The sequence below is a fragment of the Alosa sapidissima genome, chromosome 12 (assembly GCF_018492685.1).
Source record: "Alosa sapidissima isolate fAloSap1 chromosome 12, fAloSap1.pri, whole genome shotgun sequence".
NCBI classification, from domain to species: domain Eukaryota; kingdom Metazoa; phylum Chordata; class Actinopteri; order Clupeiformes; family Clupeidae; genus Alosa; species Alosa sapidissima.
This window is the reverse complement of record NC_055968.1, coordinates 6,732,051-6,751,905: the sequence shown is the minus strand read 5'-3', so window position 1 is coordinate 6,751,905 and position 19,855 is coordinate 6,732,051. Positions and strand designations below refer to the sequence as shown.

At 39.4% G+C, this 19,855-nt stretch overlaps 1 protein-coding gene and 1 long non-coding RNA gene across 6 annotated transcripts in view; one reads left to right on the top strand and one right to left on the bottom strand.

The window, feature by feature from the left end:
- The window catches only part of LOC121724902 (coiled-coil domain-containing protein 18-like), a 57,154-nt gene that overhangs the window by 15,050 nt on the left and 22,249 nt on the right, over positions 1-19,855 (bottom strand). For all 4 annotated transcript variants that reach the window (XM_042111817.1, XM_042111819.1, XM_042111820.1 and 1 more), the window contains exons 15-17: positions 2,552-2,668; positions 1,808-1,975; positions 975-1,117 (exon numbers count right to left, since the gene is read on the bottom strand). In XM_042111817.1, the coding sequence (XP_041967751.1) occupies positions 975-1,117; positions 1,808-1,975; positions 2,552-2,668 (428 nt within the window). The remainder of the gene's footprint in view (positions 1-974; positions 1,118-1,807; positions 1,976-2,551; positions 2,669-19,855) is intronic.
- Positions 5,228-14,735, top strand: LOC121724931. 2 transcript variants are annotated; one of them, XR_006035334.1, is made up of 3 exons: positions 5,228-5,516; positions 5,860-5,957; positions 14,676-14,735. It is a non-coding gene; the product is annotated as an uncharacterized LOC121724931 (long non-coding RNA). The 2 variants fall into 2 exon arrangements; XR_006035335.1 differs by lacking the exon at positions 14,676-14,735 and adding an exon at positions 6,060-6,117.

Genomic DNA, 19,855 nt, shown 5'->3' with positions numbered 1-19,855 from the left:
GTTAATCCACTTCCCTCGAATCGATTTCTTATTTGACTTCAAGCTAATTTACAATATGTCCACTCCATTTCCTATTCATATGGTCAATATTCAAGTTTAAATGTTGGATGGAGACCCAGCTTCTGTCTGTCTGTCTCTTTCTGTCTGTCTTTCTTACTCTCTCTCTTTTTCTCTCTCTCTCTGTCTCTCTCTCTCTGTCTCTCTATCCCTGTCTCTCTGTGCACAACAATTGGTTACATCACAATAAAAGCCCTCTCATAAAGCTTTATGGCCAATAAACACAATCCTGTCCAGGGTGCCATGGTAAATGCCCTGGAGATCAGCGCAATGCTTCTTGATGGTGATCAGCTACAACTGCAACGCTCCTAATGGGGAGCTCTAGAAATCAATGCCTGACTTGCAGTAATGTCACATTATTACATATGTAAACATATCTTTAGCATATTAGGAGACTGTAAAATTATTGATTTTCTTGACACAGATAAAGAACATGTGGATGTCATTTCATGTTTGTCTGAAGCTCTGTGTGTGACAATAGCAGATCTGTGGGCTGCTTGACTGACCAGATGACTGAGATTTATGTTCTGTAAGACCAATGACCATAAAGTAAAAAGTGACAAATCACTTTTTGCATCTACTGCTGAAAAACAGATATGGCGATGACAGCAGAGATCTATTGCAAAAATGTAATAAGTGCAGTGGGCTGGACTTCCCAGGGCTACTAATCCACATGCCACCAACCCCCCAGTGTCCACTCCCTTATCTCAGAGGGGACGCTCAAGAAGCAGACTGTCAACACTAATATAAGTTATTACCTGGGTGTGGGTGGATAGATATTTAATCAGAGACTGATTGCACACTTTGCATTTATGATCTGTGTGTGTGTGTGTGTGTGTGTGTGTGTGTGTGTGTGTGTGTGTGTGTGTGTGTGTGTGTACTGTGCAGATGAGCGTGAGTTTGTAAGCTTAACTCACGTGACAGAGGTGGAGAGGTGGGCGGCCTCTCTCTCCCATCTCTCTGCCTGCTCACAGACCTGCTGCAGCTCCTGCTCTCTCCTCCTCATCTCCTCAGCAGCCGACACTTTCACCCTCTCCAGCTCACGCTCCAGCTTCTCTACCTGCACACACACACACACACACACACACACACACACACACACACACACACACACACACACACACACACACACACACAGAGACCACCTTACACATAGCATAGCATGGTCCTAGCCCCTGAGATATACGAATTAGAACAGACTGGCCTAAAGCACATTCAACACACTCCAAGCATATAGTTTCCTTTATGAAATATCAACAAATATAATTTCATAAGAAAACAATCCATCCTGCTCTACAAATCTATCCAGAAAAGGTAGAGCTTGCATCCCACCAGCAGATCCTATACTGGCACGTGAAGCCTTATTTCCAGGGTTTACTACAGTGTTGAGCTTTGTGACAAAAATAAACACAGAAAGAGCCATTTATAAAGATCCTTACATAGATGCCATTGTGCTCTGTTAAGTTAAAACATATGATTCTTTTCCATGGCTGGCCTAACTGTTGAATCACAGTAGTCTGACCTGGGTGGAGGCCAGTGATTGGAAATCAAGTGTGTGTTAAATCGTCACCTGTTTGACTGGGGCCTCTGGTCAGCAGTTAAAGGCCAGGTGAGTGTGTTAAGGTGTCATCTAAATACAGTACATCTAGCCTTTTGCTGAGGACCAGGTGGGCGAGTTAGGGGGTCACCTATACGAGTGAGCCCACCTATCCCTGTTGCCTGATACCAGGTGAGTGTGTTGAGGTGTCACCTGTCTGTGGAGAGCCGCGTGGTTGTCGTCCATGTGCGTGAGGCGTGTGGAGCTGTCCTTCAGCCTGGCTTCTAGCTGCTGGACCGTGTGCTGCAGCTGCCGACTCATCTGGCTGGAGCTCTCAAAGGCCCTGGTGCTGCGCTCCAGCTCTGCCTGCAGAGACTCCACCTGGAAATGACATTGTGTTGTAATTGGTGGCATCTTACCCGTGCGTACACACACACACACACACACACACAGACACACACCTACTCACTCACTCTTAAGCAACAACATGATACATACACACATGCATGCTCACATGAACAAATCATCATCTATCATCTTAGAGGCATTTCTTGACTCCTGAGGACCTAAAACTATATTTATTTGCAAATGTATGAAAATAAATATAGTTTTTATTATGCAAATATGTGCAAAAGTGATACCCCTTCACAGAAACAATGAAATGGTCATGACCACATGTGCATCTCAGTGTGAGCTTTAACACAGTCGTTCTTGGACAGGACCCCGCTCCTTAAACCACCGCTGCTTCTACAGATGCAGAAAAAATCCTTATCGACTGGGAAGCAAATCAGTACTGTCACGGTTGTCCCCGGTGCAGACATCCATCCTCGGTTGCCAGGAGCTGGCTGCCTGGCCCGCTCTTTTCCGGGACATTCTGAGGGCAGAGTCCTCTCAGGAAATTAAGGAAAATTGCCCTGTGAAGCCTCGTCGGTTTGCCTCCCAGGCCTCCCCCTCTACCTCTCTGCTCTTGGCGTCCAGACGCTCCTCCAAGTGGCTCTTGGCTTTTTCCATCTGCTGCAGGCATCTGGTCAGCTCCTCCTGACAGGACGACAGGGCTGTCTCCAGAGCTTTCACCTGCACACAGATACATACACACACACACACACACACACACACACACACACACACACACACACACACACACTCACAGACAGACACACACACAGACAGACACACACACACACACACACACACACACACACACACACACACACACACATGGATAGACAGACAGACAGACACACACACACACACGCACACACACACACACACACACACACACACACACACACACTTGAACGAACGTCAGCAAAGAAATGAATCATAAAATGTAGACCTGCATGAATGGCTTGTGATACTGATGATGAAACATGCTGATCATAGATTAAAAGTGCATTCAGCCTATTTTGCTGGGCAACCATCATCAGCAAGCCTGCTGTTAAAGGATTCTATCTGACACAGCATAACTTTTTTTAAATTATTTCAGGAAAAAAAAAATGTTCCTCTCTTTGTCTCCGTGTTCTCTACTCTTTCAATCACTTCATCTATTAACAGCACCATAGCAGAGCTTGGGAGAGTTACATGGGCATCCAGTTCATAGGTGACATCTGGGTTGACGTTGCAAAGGCTGTACACATGAATAGAGGCTTGGCTACAACTTAAACAGTTCAGGGTTACATAGCGGTTACAATATTGAAACGTGAAGCCTCACAAAATCCCTCCATTTTGCCAATCTGTCTTCCTGCCCACTGAGTGACCGCTGCTGGAGTTCAAATGGATTACTAGCCTACGCATTTTGTTCCTTCCCTCAAGTGTCTGGCTTAGGACAAGATATCATTCACTGATACACTGACAAGGGGATTTGTCTCGATATTGATTTGGTTGTCCTTGAGGTATTTAGGCTCAATTGGTTATGCACTACAATGTGAAATCTATTCTTAATTTTTAACATCTTAACAGCAAGACTATCAGAAGTGCCGGTGTTACATGGCAACTGGCACCCATGTTAACTGGCTGCGTTGGTGACGTTTCACGAGTGATGACGTTTCTTTGCAGATTTGTCATTTTGAAAACTGGAGACGAACAAATACAAATATGCATGACATATTTAAATGTCAAAATTGTCTGTAGTAGGCCTACGCTACATGCACTGGACCATGAATATGCCACAAAAAAAAAAAAATACCCAATAATAACTCCACGTGGGTATCGAACCGGCTTCCTAAATTAAATCGCTTACATGATAACCATTCATCTACGTACTTGCACCACAAAACAGCTGATAAGTCATAGTGAAATGTACTTGACTTAGTCTATATAATTAGAAGAAGTCAGCTGATGATTGTAGCAAGTTAACACGGCTGATGGTGTTGTCTTGCTACAGCAGTTGCCCAAGCCAGTATAGGTCTTCAAAGTATCACGGTTAAGTTTTCAAACATTTCACTGACTGCTGGTCAGGCTCTCTGTGGCCACCTAGTCTATCTGTAGCCTAAATTGAGGAAGCGTTGCTGGTCTAAAAAAAAAAAAAAAAAAAAGAAAAAAAAAAAAAAAAAAAGTGTGTTGGGGAGGATTGAACCCATGTCGACTGCGTCAAAAAGCAATGTATAGGCATTAACCTGTTGCACCACAGGAGAAGCACCAACTTATGAATTGGGAAATAAAGTATCAAAAAAACATCAAACCCATGTTTACATGTCAGCAACATTAATGTTAATAGCCTATATAACTAAGAGTTTTGACTCTCCCTGTGCGCAAATTTTGTGTAAAATATGGACACGTTATAGACTTATCCTGCCCATTGCAGTGTGGGTTTCAATGCCTGCCCAGAGGAAAGAAAATGTTAAAATGAGAGCTCCTCTCTTTCTCAATTGTTTCTCCTAGACAATAATGAGATCACAGTGATATAAAAATGAGATTATTGCTTTTGTCTCCCGCTTCTCAGGTTTGTCTCTGGAGCAAAAGAGTTAAGTTATCTCAGTGTAGACTCCCTTTAATATACAAATGAGATCTCATCAATATTTTAAATAATGCTCAGTGTTGTCTAATTTATACATCTCATATTTTACTCAGGCTGATCCACCAGAGAGCTTTCTCTGTAAACTCATGCAATTCTCATTTCAGATCTTTTTGGTAAATCTCAGATTAGGCTCCATCAGTTCTGTAAAAGAGATCTCTTCACAAGCTTGAACCGTTCTCATTCTAGTCATCTCAGTTTAGTCCTTTTTTGATTTACAAAAGAGATCTCAGCAAAGGCTTATACAATACTCAGACTTGCTCAATTTATATATCTCATATTTTACTCAGGCTTATCCATCAGAGAGCTCTCTAAGTGAACTAATGTAATGCTCATCCAGACCTATTTGTTTTATAAATTAGTCTGATCTGTAAGAGCTCTAGCTGTTGTAGGCTACAACAATTCTCAAATGATTTTCATTGGCTTATTTGTTTTAATTGCACATATTTTCAAGTTCACATTTGCAAACAGTAGGCCTTACCGTGATGTGACCACCACACATGACGATGCTCTGACAGACCTCTGAAGTTCGCCTACAAAAAAGCTACCATCTATGCCCATGTAAGGAGATCACCTGTTAAATTCTGGCGCAGGGAGACGACGAAATCGGAGACGCAGACGTTTTCCTGAATGCACTTTTGTCTTCAACCTTCGAGTAGATATTATAATCAATGGTACGTGAAGGCGGCACAATTTGATTTTTGCTACCCCAGAGCTAACTTGCGACTTGTTAGCAAGTTAGAGAAATCAAGTTAGACTCCAGAGGTCTATGATGGTCGGACGAGATAAACTCGCGTGCGGAAGACTCCAGAAAATGCAGTCTAGATTTGGCGCCCAGTGAAACCAAGTGAAACGGTGTGTGGGTATGAAGGATTGTGCAGAACTTGCCACCACGAAAACTCAGAGAAGGTACATTAACATTTTGGTAATTTGCTAACGTTCTTGCATATTTTTAGACTCAATATATCATTGAACAACCTGACGAAGCAGCACATAAAGTTAGCTATGATAGCTAGTTAATGTTAGCTACTTGTAAGTTACATCACTGGCTGTGCCGCTTGTATATAAAGCTAACGTTAGACAATGTAACGTTGCTAGTGCTAGCTTACTTTGCCTTATACAGCTTTATTCTGTATGTTTCGAATGGTGTTAAGCCATGCTGTAACCAAAATGCACGGAATTTTAAAATGTCTGGGATGTCAGTCAAGATGACGAAGCTAACGTTATTGCCACTGGTTTAAACTGGTTCCAGCTCAATTCCACTGAAAAGAGGCCGGCAGCTTCTTAAAAAATTGGAAGACTATGCTAGACCATCAGATCAAATTGCTGAACAAACAGCGTACCAAAATGGTAAATATATATTTTGCCCCACAATATGTTCTCACTTTTGTTTAACCTGCTATAAATTACAGCATATTGTAACAGGAGTGAAAGGGCATTCTTGTAACCCAGGTAAACTAGGAAGTAGCGTTGCTGCGGTCGAGGGATCGAGAAATAGGCAAGTCAGCATCTGCAGTCATGAATAACTTGCCAGTCAACATTTCTTTTGCAATCAATAGAATCTGTAGCATGCAAATCAAACCAGCTATTAGCCTAACTGAAATAAAACCATGATATATCTAGGTATGGTGAAGGGTATGTGATGGGCTATCTATCTATCTTTTAATTACAAAGGCCAAGGGAACTTTATCAGGATGCATAGTATCCTGAGTCCATTCAATAACTGGCCTTTAAAGATGAACTGAACTGGAATTTAAAGTAAAGGTGATATAACAGATGTATTTTATTTCTTCTCATTGGTACAATGATTAAAATGGCTGAATTTATTAAAAGGGATAAAATTGTAAGCTACTCTGCACTAGCACTAGCAGCCATAGCAGATAATGAGTCTGAGGCTAGCTGACATGGCTGAGGAAACTAACATTAGGCCTAGCTGAGTTACATATTGGCCATAAGCCATTTATCATAGGCTAGCCTACATCACAAAATCTCATACAAAATGAAACCAAACTAGTGAAACAAAGGCGAACACTTTAACAGGGGAAATTAATTGGGCATGAATCATACTGAAAGCTATTTTGTCAATGAGCAGAAACACACACGACATTCAAACTATTGATAAGATGTGCACTATGGAAACTGGTCTGTAACTTTGGACAAATAAATGCCATTGACTTGCCATATCCTGACTTAAAAAACCCTTTTCTTGCTTACTTTATCGCAAACTTGGTGGGGCAGCTTGTAGTCTTTTTCAATTCATAGAAGGGCGAGCCCACAGTCTATGTGCCATGGAGCCTAAGTTTCAACTTCGGCTTCGTTCACCCAATGCAGTCACTGGTCGCAATTACAAAGTCCAGGAAGGTTCGTTCAATCGTTTAAAGTTTTAAGTGCAGTAGCCTATCTGTCCCCTTTGGAATAATATCTCGAAGTAGCCTCAGATGAGGTCCAGTGTTAGATAGGCTACCATACGATCCAACCTAGGAAAGGGCTAGCAGCTAAACACCTTGGAAACACTCTTATGTCAAACTCCACAAGCTAGCACTCCGACCATAGAGAGTATAAACCATGACTCCGACGATATCACAGATCGATAATAATGCTTTTACTAGCTGGTAACTAAACCACAGCGGGTCTGTAAACAGAATCCAATGTCCCTTTCTACTCACCCTGAAGCCAGTTGTTCACCGTCTCAGGGCAGATTGTTGATGCGAGGGAGTTTAACTCGCAGTGCTGCTATCCAAGAGACTCGGGCAATATCAACATCCACAAGGTAAAAATCTGCAAATTCTCCACTAATGTTAGCCTAAAATAAACGGCAAACTCGTGTATCCTCCGTGTATCTGGGGTCAACTTGGGGTAACGAAGTTTTTAGCAGTTTCAAGGGTGCGTTAGCCTACATTGACGTGACAATGCGTGTTATATAGCTTATTTGTATATGCACTGTAGCCTTCGCATAGGCCTAATGTAGTGGTGGTGAGTGAGTATGCAGTTGTGTGGAGGGTGTACAGTAGGCAATGTGTGTGTGTGAGGGATGGAGGGAGACAGAGAGATAGCGTGCGTGTTGCTGTCTCAAGCGCCCCTCGTCCAGTTTTCTACATGACCTGTAGGTTAGGTCTACAGTAGCCTATATTGTGCCGCACAAAATGTATGTTGTACATTGCACAAAATGTATACCCCCTGAAATAAACACATACATAAATAAACATATTTTTCCCATCACTTTGGCTTCCTTGAACATTTTCCCTACGTTTCGCCACTGCTTTGCAACAGATAGATTCCAGTGTCCATGCTCCGGCAGCGCCCACACAGTCATTTTCACCCAAATGATCCTACTGAAGGTTGAGCTGGAGCCTGAAACCCATCTAGTGGCAGTCAAGACACTACAGGCCTGTCCCTCACAGGCTCAAATTTGTAACCCATGCCATTAAAATTACTAATTTTCGTGTATACATAATATGCTGCTGTGGAATCCGCAAAGGTCAAGAAGGCTTTTGTTACGAGGGCTGGAGGTTCCAAAACATCCATGAAGCTGGGGTAATTTTCTCTTATTTTAAATTAATTCCAATTGTGGTGAGCATTATTGGTGGGCTTTTTATAAAGGGTAGGCCTCTATTGCACTAAAATGATTCAACCTTTAGTTTTACAGTTAACATCAAACTGTGTAGCTACGAAAGCTACAAAATCACATTGTCATAGAAATGATAGAGGCGAAATTTCCACTAGGTTTTATGAAGATATTTTACAGATGGGCTGAACATACATCAAAAGTAAAAAAAATGACATGGCCAAAATGATTAACTCACCAACAATATTTGTTGTATGGTGTATACCAGGGATCACCAAATGGCGGACCGCGATCCGAGTCCGGACTGTGACGTGATCCTATCCGGACCCAGACCATAATAGCCTAATTTAGATTTTCACGTAAGATTTCAAAGTTGCGCTAAATGTTTCGTTGGTTAGGATAACAGCATTTACTTCAGGAGCTTCAGGAACCATCATTTCGCTTGCTGCTACTCAGCCAGTGAAATCTGTGAATTCTGATAAAGTCGAGTCAGTGAGTAAAGTAGCCTACTATGGGGAAGAGACTGATAGCCTGAAACGAGCGAGGAGAGGAGATGGGACGAGAAACAATCAGATGGATATCTAAGTTAACGATAAGTAAGTTATTTTCAAATCATCGATTGCTCAAAGAGGAGGAAGCTAGACAGCGAGAACAGAGCTTTATATAATGATACGGGGGCAATACCACGCAAAACTGTCACGTCTTTAACGCCAACTAGGCTAAATATGGATGTGACAGTTTTGCGCAGAATTGCCCTGGACCTCTTCTATTCTGAGACAGGCGATTTTTAAAAGCGCCAATTTGAAGCACCTCTACTAGACAAAGCATATTGAGCAAGCATAGGGTAGGCTAGGCCCATTCAATAGTGAACTGAGACCACAGAATATTTTACGATTTAAGAAGGCAATATGATTGATCCACAATCTAGTTAAGCCGACATGCATTCACTGCCCAACAACGTGATGTTCCTGGGTTTCCAGGATTTCGGGTCAACATTAAAAAAAAAAACTAAACTTGCTGATTAATGGGTTCAAGGAACCAGCCTTGTCTCAGCTCAAATTTTATTTTAAGTTCACGTTAAGATCTTTAAAATAGCCAAGGCTACTAGTTTTTCTCCCCAATCACTCTTATCTTGCCTTATTTCTCCTCATTTCGAATGTTGCCTTTTAGGCTACTTATTTTATTTCACATTAAACATTAGGCCTAGGCCTACAATCTTCTTGAATTTCCCCTTGGGGATCAATAAAGTATCTATCTATCTATCTATCTATCTACAACTAGGCTCTATCCATTCATCCTAATATTATATATACACAGTGGCGATTCTAGACATTTTTAACAAGGGTGGGACTAGTGAGGCACTGATTCAAGGGTGGCATGAGGCAAAACATCCAGATAAACAGAAACAGGCTCTAGATGTGAAATTAGCACAAATACATTAGGGAAACCAGATGCAAACACCATACTTATAAATTGAAGGACAAAAAAACACAAATACCTTACTCTCACATAAAATGTCTTTGTATTTGTATAATGTAATTTCATCTTCCTGAATCTCAATATTATGATCACAACAAGTCTGGGCAAATTATTAATTAAATTTTCACGTGGGGTAACTTGTTGCAGGGCAACCATAACCGGTTCCATGTCTTCCGATTAGATGATTAATCATCAGTTTCTTGAAACTTGAGGTTGGTATGAAGGAGTGTATTGTGGATGTGTGCAAACATTGTGCACGTTGCACATGGTGCAACTTCTTGCAGGTCTTTGTATTTGAATAAAATTTAATACAAACATATTAAAGTTAATTATCTAAGTTGTCTGTCATTGGGCTATGCTGTTCTAAAACAAATTCCATCATGGGGACATTAAAATATAATCAATTTTATTATATTACTGTAAATGAAGATATACAAAATATACTCATCCAAGACATTTCCCCCACTCTATGGCCATCTATTTTTGTAGCTGTTACAATAATTTGACCTGCTTTTTTATCTATTTGTTTATTTTCTCAAGAAACTTGAGGTTGGTATGAAGGAGTGTATTGTGTATGTGAGCAATTTCATCTTCCTGAATCTCAATATTATGATCACAAAGGGTCTGGGCAAATTATTAATTAAATTTTCACGTGGGGTAACTTGTTGCAGGGCAACCATAACCGGTTCCATGTCTTCCGATTAGATGATTAATCATCAGTTTTGAGGTTGGTATGAAGAAGTGTATTGTGGATGTGTGCTCAAGAAACTTGAGGTTGGTATGAAGGAGTGTATTGTGGATGTGTGCAAACATTGTGCACGTTGCACATGCTGCAACTTCTTGCAGGGCAACCACATAACCGGTTACATGTGTTTGAATTGGATGACTTCCATGTGTTTGAATTGGATGACTAAAGTTCTCAAGAAACTTATCTCCCTGAATCTCAATATTCTGATCACAACAACTCTGGGCAAATTACAAGTCAGCACCAGTGCTGCATTCATTGTTTTGCACTTTTATAATCACATCACCAAAAGTAGGTTATTGGTTTTACCAAAATAATTTGGCACTATTTTTAAACTACAAACCTATAAAGTATTTTGATACAAAATATGATGCCATTTTTTTCCAACTAAATAAAATAAAAATGACAACATACTATTTTGTATTTTACATACATGTATCAGACATACTGCCTATCCCTGGCTGTTGGCTGCAGCAACTCAAGCTAGGTAGTACTGATTGTTTTGTGTTTGTTTTGTGTTTATGTTAGTTTTGATCCAATTTGACAGCTTTGCTATGTTGCCCACCCAAAATTTCTACCAGCCCACCCAAATATAGTAGCCTAGCCTAGGTTAGAACCAGCCCTGCCCTGCATGGAGACATATTTTACGATAATAATGGAGAAAATGTTGGCAAAACTTTAGGTTTTTGTTAACGGAATCTCCCGACCCTCATTCATCTATTTGCGCAACAGCCCACATTCTGCCTTCAATCCTGCGAGACAAGTGAAATAATTTTTTGTTAAGCCTACATAAAGTTGCGTATTAAGGAGTATTTCCTGATCAGGGAAACCTTTCGTTCCGCAGTTCAATTGTGCCGCAGGCCAATAAAGGCAAGTGTGTTTGCCACTTACATTTCTGACGTCTGACACTTCACACTGCTGCAAGTGCATCAAGAAAGGTCCCGCCTTACACCATGTTAATGGCCAATCGTAGACTAGGATTTGGGGTGGCCAATCGAATCTCAAGGGTGGCCTGTGCCACCTGGAGCCACCCCTCTGGCTCCGCCCCTGTATATATATATTATACATACATACATATACATAGCCTAAACATTATGATGCTCCGGACCTTTGCTTGAGGAAATTTTCCGTAACGACCTCGCTGAAGATTAATTGAATACCCCTGGTGTATACTGTATTTTCTGTATTTTGTTTTTGTTCTTGACAATTGTCAGTGTCTCTTGAGTGATCAGAGCTAAATGTTTTGGGCTAATTTAGATGTAATATTGAGTCATTGTCTTTGATTTACCGGATTGACCCTAAAGCACTCCTTGTTTACAAATCACTTAAAGGACAAATCCGGTATGAATTGATCCATAGCTCTTGTTGGAAATCACTGTGTGCTGTTCATAGGAAAAAGAAAATGTGGCACAGCCAATTCTGAGTTATGGACAGGGAAGTATAGCCCAGAGCCGTATAGAAGTACTTCTTAGAAGTATTCCTGACATAATGCAGGGTAGCCGCGGGGTCTTAAAAGTCTTTAAACGGTCTTAAATGCCTTAATTAAGGTCTGAAAAAGTCTTAAATTCCGTTGCCAAAGTCTTAATTTTTTAAACGAATGTCTTCAATTTGAATTAAACTAGCCTGCAAGCAAGGTGAAATGGGGGAAAAAACTAGCCTGGCGGGCCATCCTATATCATTGAAATGTATAGTCTGGAATCGAGCCATTCACCTCGCTTAATCCAAGGGGCGGGCAGAGAATTGTCTTTCAAACTGCCTAGGCATGCAATAGGTCAGCGCTACGACCATATCCATATCCGGTCGGCAAAACGGCAAATACATCCTTCTTCGAAAGGAATGACTTAAGTGCATTGTGTTGCTCAACTTTCAAAGAAAAGCACAAGTCCAACTCCTCCAAAGTTGACGCCAACGCCGATTCAAACAACCGCTCTTCGTTTGCCATAGCCACCTTCCTTGTTGTTCACTGTCGCAGGACTGTCGCCATCCTGTTAAGCCCGCCTTAAGACTCTCTAACAAAATAGAGCGCTGTGATTGGATGACGTCCACGGCGTCAGCCAATAGAAATCCCTATGGTTTGATACTAGACGTACAGGCTGAGCAAATTAATTTGCCGCCGCTAGGGTGCGTCTAGATTTCTAGGCTAGGAAAAAACAACAACAATGTGAAAATTCAACAGGGGGTTGATTAACGTCAGAGATCGTCTAATTTAGTGTTGCACGGTGCACCGATACTACAAAAGTGTCGCAATAGCTATTAGCAGTTGTCACAATACCTAATTTTATTAGTATCAATACTTTTAAGAATGACCGTGTTCTTGTTTGTGTGCACAAGGCATGCTTCTAGTGCCTCCTCCCCAAGCCTGTGGCTGTGCGTCTTTTCTCCTCACACACATATGTGCAGCTGTCGTGCCATAAACAGCGAGACATGGCTGCTAGTTTAGCTTAAGTGATTCTGTGGTAACACATAATAATAGGCTAATATCAAGTTGATTTGCTCACTTGCACCTCTCAACTTTGTGTTGCTAACCTACCTAGGCTATGAGATGTACGTAGGTCTACTATTGGGTTTAATGTCATTTAGAAATAGGCAGCGCAACCTTTGCAAACTTTTACATCTGGAGAGCTCCTTGCTAACTAATTCTGCTAGCTCAGGTCATGTATGTCATTCGTAATTAGTGCTAAAATCATTATTGAACATGATCCCTTCTATGAACTTGATAGTTTTTTATTTACATTTATTTTATCTAATGACAGACAACAATGAATTTCATCCACATATCCTTATGCATTATGTGCAACTATTATTCACTAGCCTAAAACCGTGAGACTGAAGGATACAGTAATTACTCATGTATTTCTTAAAGTGACAACACACTCAATTAAACCTAGGCCTACACACCACATTTAAATTTGCCTAGGTGTAATAGTTTAAAAATAAATATTAAGTATTCAAATGACTAAATATGTTTAGCAATTAAGCAGATTAATAGTAATTATGCAGATTAAAAAATACTATACATTAACTGTACACTTTATATGAATTCGAAGCTATATGAAATGGAAACATATGAAATAAGCAATAATTTTCCGTGTGTGTGGAAAGAGTCGAGCAGAATCTAGGATGCCCACTGGTGTGAATGATAACACTATATTCAATATTACTATTACTATTACTATTGACATATATTATGTCAAGGTGGTCTGGGCCCCCAAATCAAATACATTTTTTAAGAATTATCGAAGAAGTATCGAAATCACAATTCTTGATGTGGTATCGAAACAATAATTTTGGTATCGTGGCAACTACACTAGTCTAATTTCTTAGGATATGCGCAAACAATACTTTGGGTTTTCGCACTGGCAGCAATGAATCAACATAATCAGTCGAAAGGAGAGGACAGCACATCATGGGGAAGTGTTGTTTTAATTGTCATTATGGATTTGATCTGGTGTTTTACAACCGCATAATGGGTGTGATGTAGGTCTTAATTTTCATGTAAGTGGTCTTAAAAAAAGTCTTATTTGGGGTGGTCAAACCTGGGGAAACCCTGTAATGGAAAGAAGATACCGAAGGCTTTTTTGCCATATTGAGTCAGCTTTACTTTCTTGTCCATAACTTGTCTAGGTTATGACACATTTAATTGTTCTTTGTCCTTTGGACAGTGCCTGGTGAGCTCGAACAACAAGGCTTTGAATCAGTTTACACCAGATTTGCCCTTCAATGAGACTGTGTGACATGTTCCAGCAATACTCATCACTTAAACCTCATTGATCACAGGAGAAATGTTCCTGTTGAAACCCACTATCAGAACTAAACAAGGCAACGCTGCATTTAGTTGTTATGCGTTCTGACTATGGAGCCAGCTCCCAGATGACAAAAGAAATTGCCCAAATTACTTTTTTGACATCAGGACTCTGAACTAAACTATTTTCAGATGCCCATTTTTTTTTTTACACTGAATAGGCTTAGTCCAACCAAAACAAGGTTGAGGTGAGGGAATTCAACAAACTTGTTTAAGCTTGACAAATATATCAATACAATCTGTTTTTCAATTGGGCAACATATAGCACATGTGAGTGGTAGCTATCACATCCCCCATTCTGTGTTTAAGTGATTAATAAGGTGTGTCTGATCTTTGTGCTGTATCAAAATTCCCACAGTTATGAAAGCAGACGGTCAAACAAATGTCTTACTTTGTATTTTTGAGTGGCTCACAAACTAACAATGTTCTATTTTCTGCTCTTCTCTCCCTCCTCCCTTTGGTTGGTTCCACCACCAGGATAAAAGACTCAGATTGACCAGCCCACGCTTTCATCCACCATTGTACACAGTATGGCACGCTTTGGCACAAGTTCAGTTTGTTTATGTTATTGTTTATTAGTTCATTTCTCCATGTTGTATGATTTATAGATAGACTTAAATTGTCATTGTGCAGTTGGTCCGTACAATGCAATTTGCTTGTGCAGCTTTTAAAAATAATACTCACATACACACTCACACACACAAAAAAATAAAAAATAAGAATACACATTATAAAAAGAACATATAATAGCATAATAGTTGCATTGAACAACTATTGCATAATAGTTGCATTGAACATATCAAAGCATTAACATGCTTCCATTGCTTGAAGTCCATTTTAAAGTGCAACTGTGCAAGCTCCCATTGCTTAAAGTCCATTTTTAAAGTACAACTGCTTTGCTTTGTTTTATAAAATAAAAGTTTGAAATGCTATGGAGTGCCCTATTTTTTGACCCTCAAACTGATATCTCAATTGTAACTCCTACTTCTCAACAGTTTCTCATTGCAATGTCTCCTCATTTGCTCTATTATTTCTCCTAAGGAAAAACAAGTTGCAAATGAGACTACACTCAAACATATAAGAGATCTCCCGTATTTCTCCTGCTTCTCAAACTAATATCTCTTATGTGACTCCATCTGCTCTATTATTTCTCCTAAGGAGAAACAAGTTGTAAGTGAGACTACACTCAAACATATAAGAGATCTCCTGTATTTCTCCTGCTTCTCAAACTACTATCTCTTGTGACTCCTACTTGTCTTATTGCTATGTGTCTCATCTTTTGCTTGTTTTATTTCTCCTAAGGCAAAATTAGGAGAAATAATTGTGAAAAAAGTAATACTTAAATGATCCTTAAAAGCGAATCACCATTTTGCCTCCTTAGCAACAGAAGGGATACAAATGAGAAGCAAAAGTTTCCTCTGGGTGTGTTTCATGAACTGAATTCTTAAAAGAATAGGCATGACAAAAGGATACACAATTAGGCAACACATTTGATTTGATTTATTTGCTGACGTTTGTTCATGTGCCTCTACAGACACTTCAGGTAGAGGCGGCCACAGCCTAATCTCAGTGAAACGTTTGTAAAACTTAACCATGATACTTTGAAGGCCTACTGAATGGCTTGGGCAACGGTAGCATGATAACATGGTAGCCAGATAACATGAACAGCTATGTTAACTTGTAATAACGTTAGCGGACTTCTTTTAATCATACAACTGAAGTCAATTTCTGTGAGTGCCGTCAGCTGGTTTGTGGCGCATGTGGATAGACGTCTGATTACCAAGCAAACAGGTCAATTTATTCCTGGTTCGATACCCACGTGGAGCTTATTTATGCTATTTAGGTGTTTGTTTTTTGGGTGGCATATTCATGGTCCAGTACATGTAGTACTACATACAATTTTGACTTTTAAACATGTCATGCATATTTGTGTGCGTCTCTAGTATATCACAAAGTGACAAATCTGCAAGCGGCCACATCTGTCAAAGACTCGTCATCAATCATGAAACGTCATCAACAAGGGTCATTGATGTCCATCATTAGTGGGATTCCTGGATGGAAAAGTGTGGTTCTCTAATTAGATTAATTTTATTGATATAATCATTTGAGCCTCATTTGGAAAGCAGTAGAGGTTGGCTTAGAGCAGCAGTTTGTTTCAGACATTTGTTTTCTAGATTTTTCTTACTTCAACCTACATTAAGAGAAAGAACTAGCTTTCTTTCTAACTTCCTGTGAAATTTAGTGTATGGAATTGCAAAGAAAATCCAGTGCAAAGCAAATTTGGTGTATGGCATTGCAAAGTAATCCAGTGCAAAACAAACCAAGCTGCCCCTTTTGACTAGGAGCCTTTTCCATTCTACTAAGGAAAAGAGAGATTTTTTAAAGTCTGAAGCTGTCAGACGTGGATCCTTGCCATACCACATCCTGAGAGCTCTTCAATGCAAGGGCGTAGGTTTGGTCTCAGCTTTGGTGGGCACATTCACAACTCCTGATGTCACGATACCAACATTATTGTTTCAATACCAATAGCAAGTGAAGAATCTCGATTTCGATACTATTGCAATTTTTTTAAAAATGTATTTGGTTTGTGTGATTTGTGAGATCATTCACATCAGTGGCAATCATAGAATTTGATTGACCCTCCACACACACACACAGAAAATGATGGTTGTCATATTTTGGAATTCATATAAACTATAAACTTATATTGTTAATTATTTATAGTATTTTATGATCTACATGATTACTAATAGCTAAACATATTTAGTAATTTGAATACATCATTGATATTTAAATGATTAGGCTACACTTGTCTTTAATATCATCACATTTGTGGTGTGTAAATCTAATTGAGTGCCTGTCACTTTAAGAGGAACGTGAACGCAATTAGCTTTCAGTCTCATGGTTTTAGGCTAGTGAAAAATAGTTTTGCAAGTGCAAGGATATGTGGATTCAATTAATCATGTTTGCCATGTCATTAGATAAAATAAATGTTCAAAAAACGAACAAGTCAAAGAATTGTTTTCTGGGATGAGATCATAGAAGAGATAAGTGTCTCGCAATGTCTATGAGTATGGAAATGCAACAGTTTATCTTTTATTTCTTTGCATTGTGCAGGCTACATTCACAAATACATTAGCCTACATAAACAGAATATAGGAACAGGAAAATGTCTCGGATCCATTGTTTATTGCGACTGCAAGATTGGTAGCCCAATTAGCCTAATAGGCGGGTCAATATAGGGTTCAGGGGCGCAGCTACCCATTTTTTAAGGGTATGCAACAACAATATTGGCGCCCCCCCCCCAAAAAAAAAACACAAACAACTAAAGCAAAACAAAAGGCCAATAATTTACACTATTACTGTGCATTAGTGTCTATTGAATATGTTTTTAAAGAAATGCTGCCAGTTTGATGTTTAACTTGATGTCATACTTGATAAGTATTGATAAATGGTGCATTGCCACTTTAAGAGAGTCTAAACGGTTCTCATAACGTCCTTTTGCCAGCTATTGCTCACAATGGATAAGGCTGATAGGCACTCTAGCCTTGTTTGTTTGCACCACATTGACAACACAATATTAAGTTTTTACAAGGAGCCTTCATTGTTAGGATATAGAAACATGTAATGAGTTGCTGCTAGCATGACATTTCTGTTTGCAGTTGGCAATTAAAAGTGCAGTATGAGCATGGTAGCCACCTAGCTATCTGAATGGAATAGGCTATGTTTCAATCGGCATTATGCTTAACAGACACTAGTTAGTCTGTTAACATTCATATTTGCAAGCCTCCAAGTACAGACGTCATCACTTTAAATCCTTCCTGTTGCCTTTCACAGTCCACTTATTTAACTGTTGTTGCATCCCTTGACATGCCATCTCCTTTTCCCTCTTTCTTTTTCTATTTTTAGTCGTCAACAGCTTTTTTTTTTGCTGTATCCATATTTTTCCATAGACGGCAACTCACTACTCGTAGGCCTATCTGCTCACCCAGCGCTCACAGCGCCCCCACTCCCTTTTCTATGTCAAAATTCTATGATGGAATCTTATGAGATAGGGCGCCTACTCTAGCCTGTTAGTCCTCTAAAATGTTATAGAACATTGAGAAAATGTTGAAATGATTCAGAAACGGACAGCAGTAGCTACATATAGAAAATACCAAATATATTATTATTATTTTTTTTACCATCGCTTTGGTGCCCCCATGGAGCTGCGCCCCTATGCGTCGCATATAGCGCATACCCACTTTTTAAGCCACTGATAGGGTTCAACATCAAAAAAATTGACACAAAAGGTTTTTTTATGGATTCTGGTACTGTTGGACATGCTAAATAACTATAACGATAAAAATCTAGTAAAATCTGACTTTGGGAAAGGGGTCATTTTTCAAAATGGCCGCCAAAATGGCTGTCAACAGGTTAGAATGGCTATATCTCAATTACTATTCAGCCTACAGGGGTGAAATTTATATCAAATGATGGTCATATTAAACAAGAATAGGATTTTAAATGTTAAAATTTAAAATGTTTCAATGCTCTACCTTTTTCAGCCATAAACTAAAATCAATGTGTTTTAATACAGAGCAAATGCAATACAGGATTATTAACCATCTCCATGGCATGGAGGAAGATAAGACATGTCTTAACTGGTGTTATATCTCATCTAGAGGTTATATGCTTTTAGAAAATATATGGTTTGGGATGTGTTTAATCTGTTTTGCCTGGACAATATAGGTTAAAATGTATCCCCTTTACACTAGATTCGCCTATACAGAATAGAGGGCAATGCATTGTTCATGGCATGGAGGAAGATGGGACATGTCTTAACTGGTGTTATATCTCATCTGCAGGTTATATGTTTTCAGAAAATATGTAGTTTAAGGTGTTTGATTTGTTTTCCCTGGACTGTACATGCCAAAATGTATCTGCTTTACACTAGATTCACCAATACAGAATAGAGGGCAATGTATTGATCATGGCATGGAGGAAGATTGGACATGTCTTAACTGGTGTTATATCTCATCTGCAGGTTAAATGCTTTCAGAAAATATATAGTTAAGGATGTTTAATCTGTTTTCCCTGGACAAAAGAGGCCAACATGTATCCGCTTTACACTAGATTCGCCTATACAGAATAGAGGGCTTTGTATTGTGCATTCACGGAGGAAGATGGGACATGTTTTAAATTGTGCTATATCTTATCTACAGATTATATGCTTTCAGAAAATATATATTTTAGAGTGTTTAATTTGTTTTTCCTGGACTGTACATGCCAACATATATCCCCTTTACACTAGATTCGCCTATACAGAATAGAGGGCATTGTATTGTGCATTCATGGAGGAAGATGGGACATATTTTAAATGGTGTTATATCTTATCTACAGATTATATGCTTTCAGAAAATATATATTTTAGGGTGTTTAATTTGTTTTCCTGGACTTAACATGCCAACATATATCCCCTTTACACTAGATTCGCCTATTCATTATAGAGGGCATTGTATTGTGCATGCATGGAGGAAGATAAGACATGTCTTAACTGGTGTTATATCTCATCTAGAGGTTATATGCTTTTAGAAAATGGTTTTGGGTGTTTAATCTGTTTTGCCTGGACAATATAGGCTAAAATGTATCCCCTTTACACTAGATTTGCCTATACA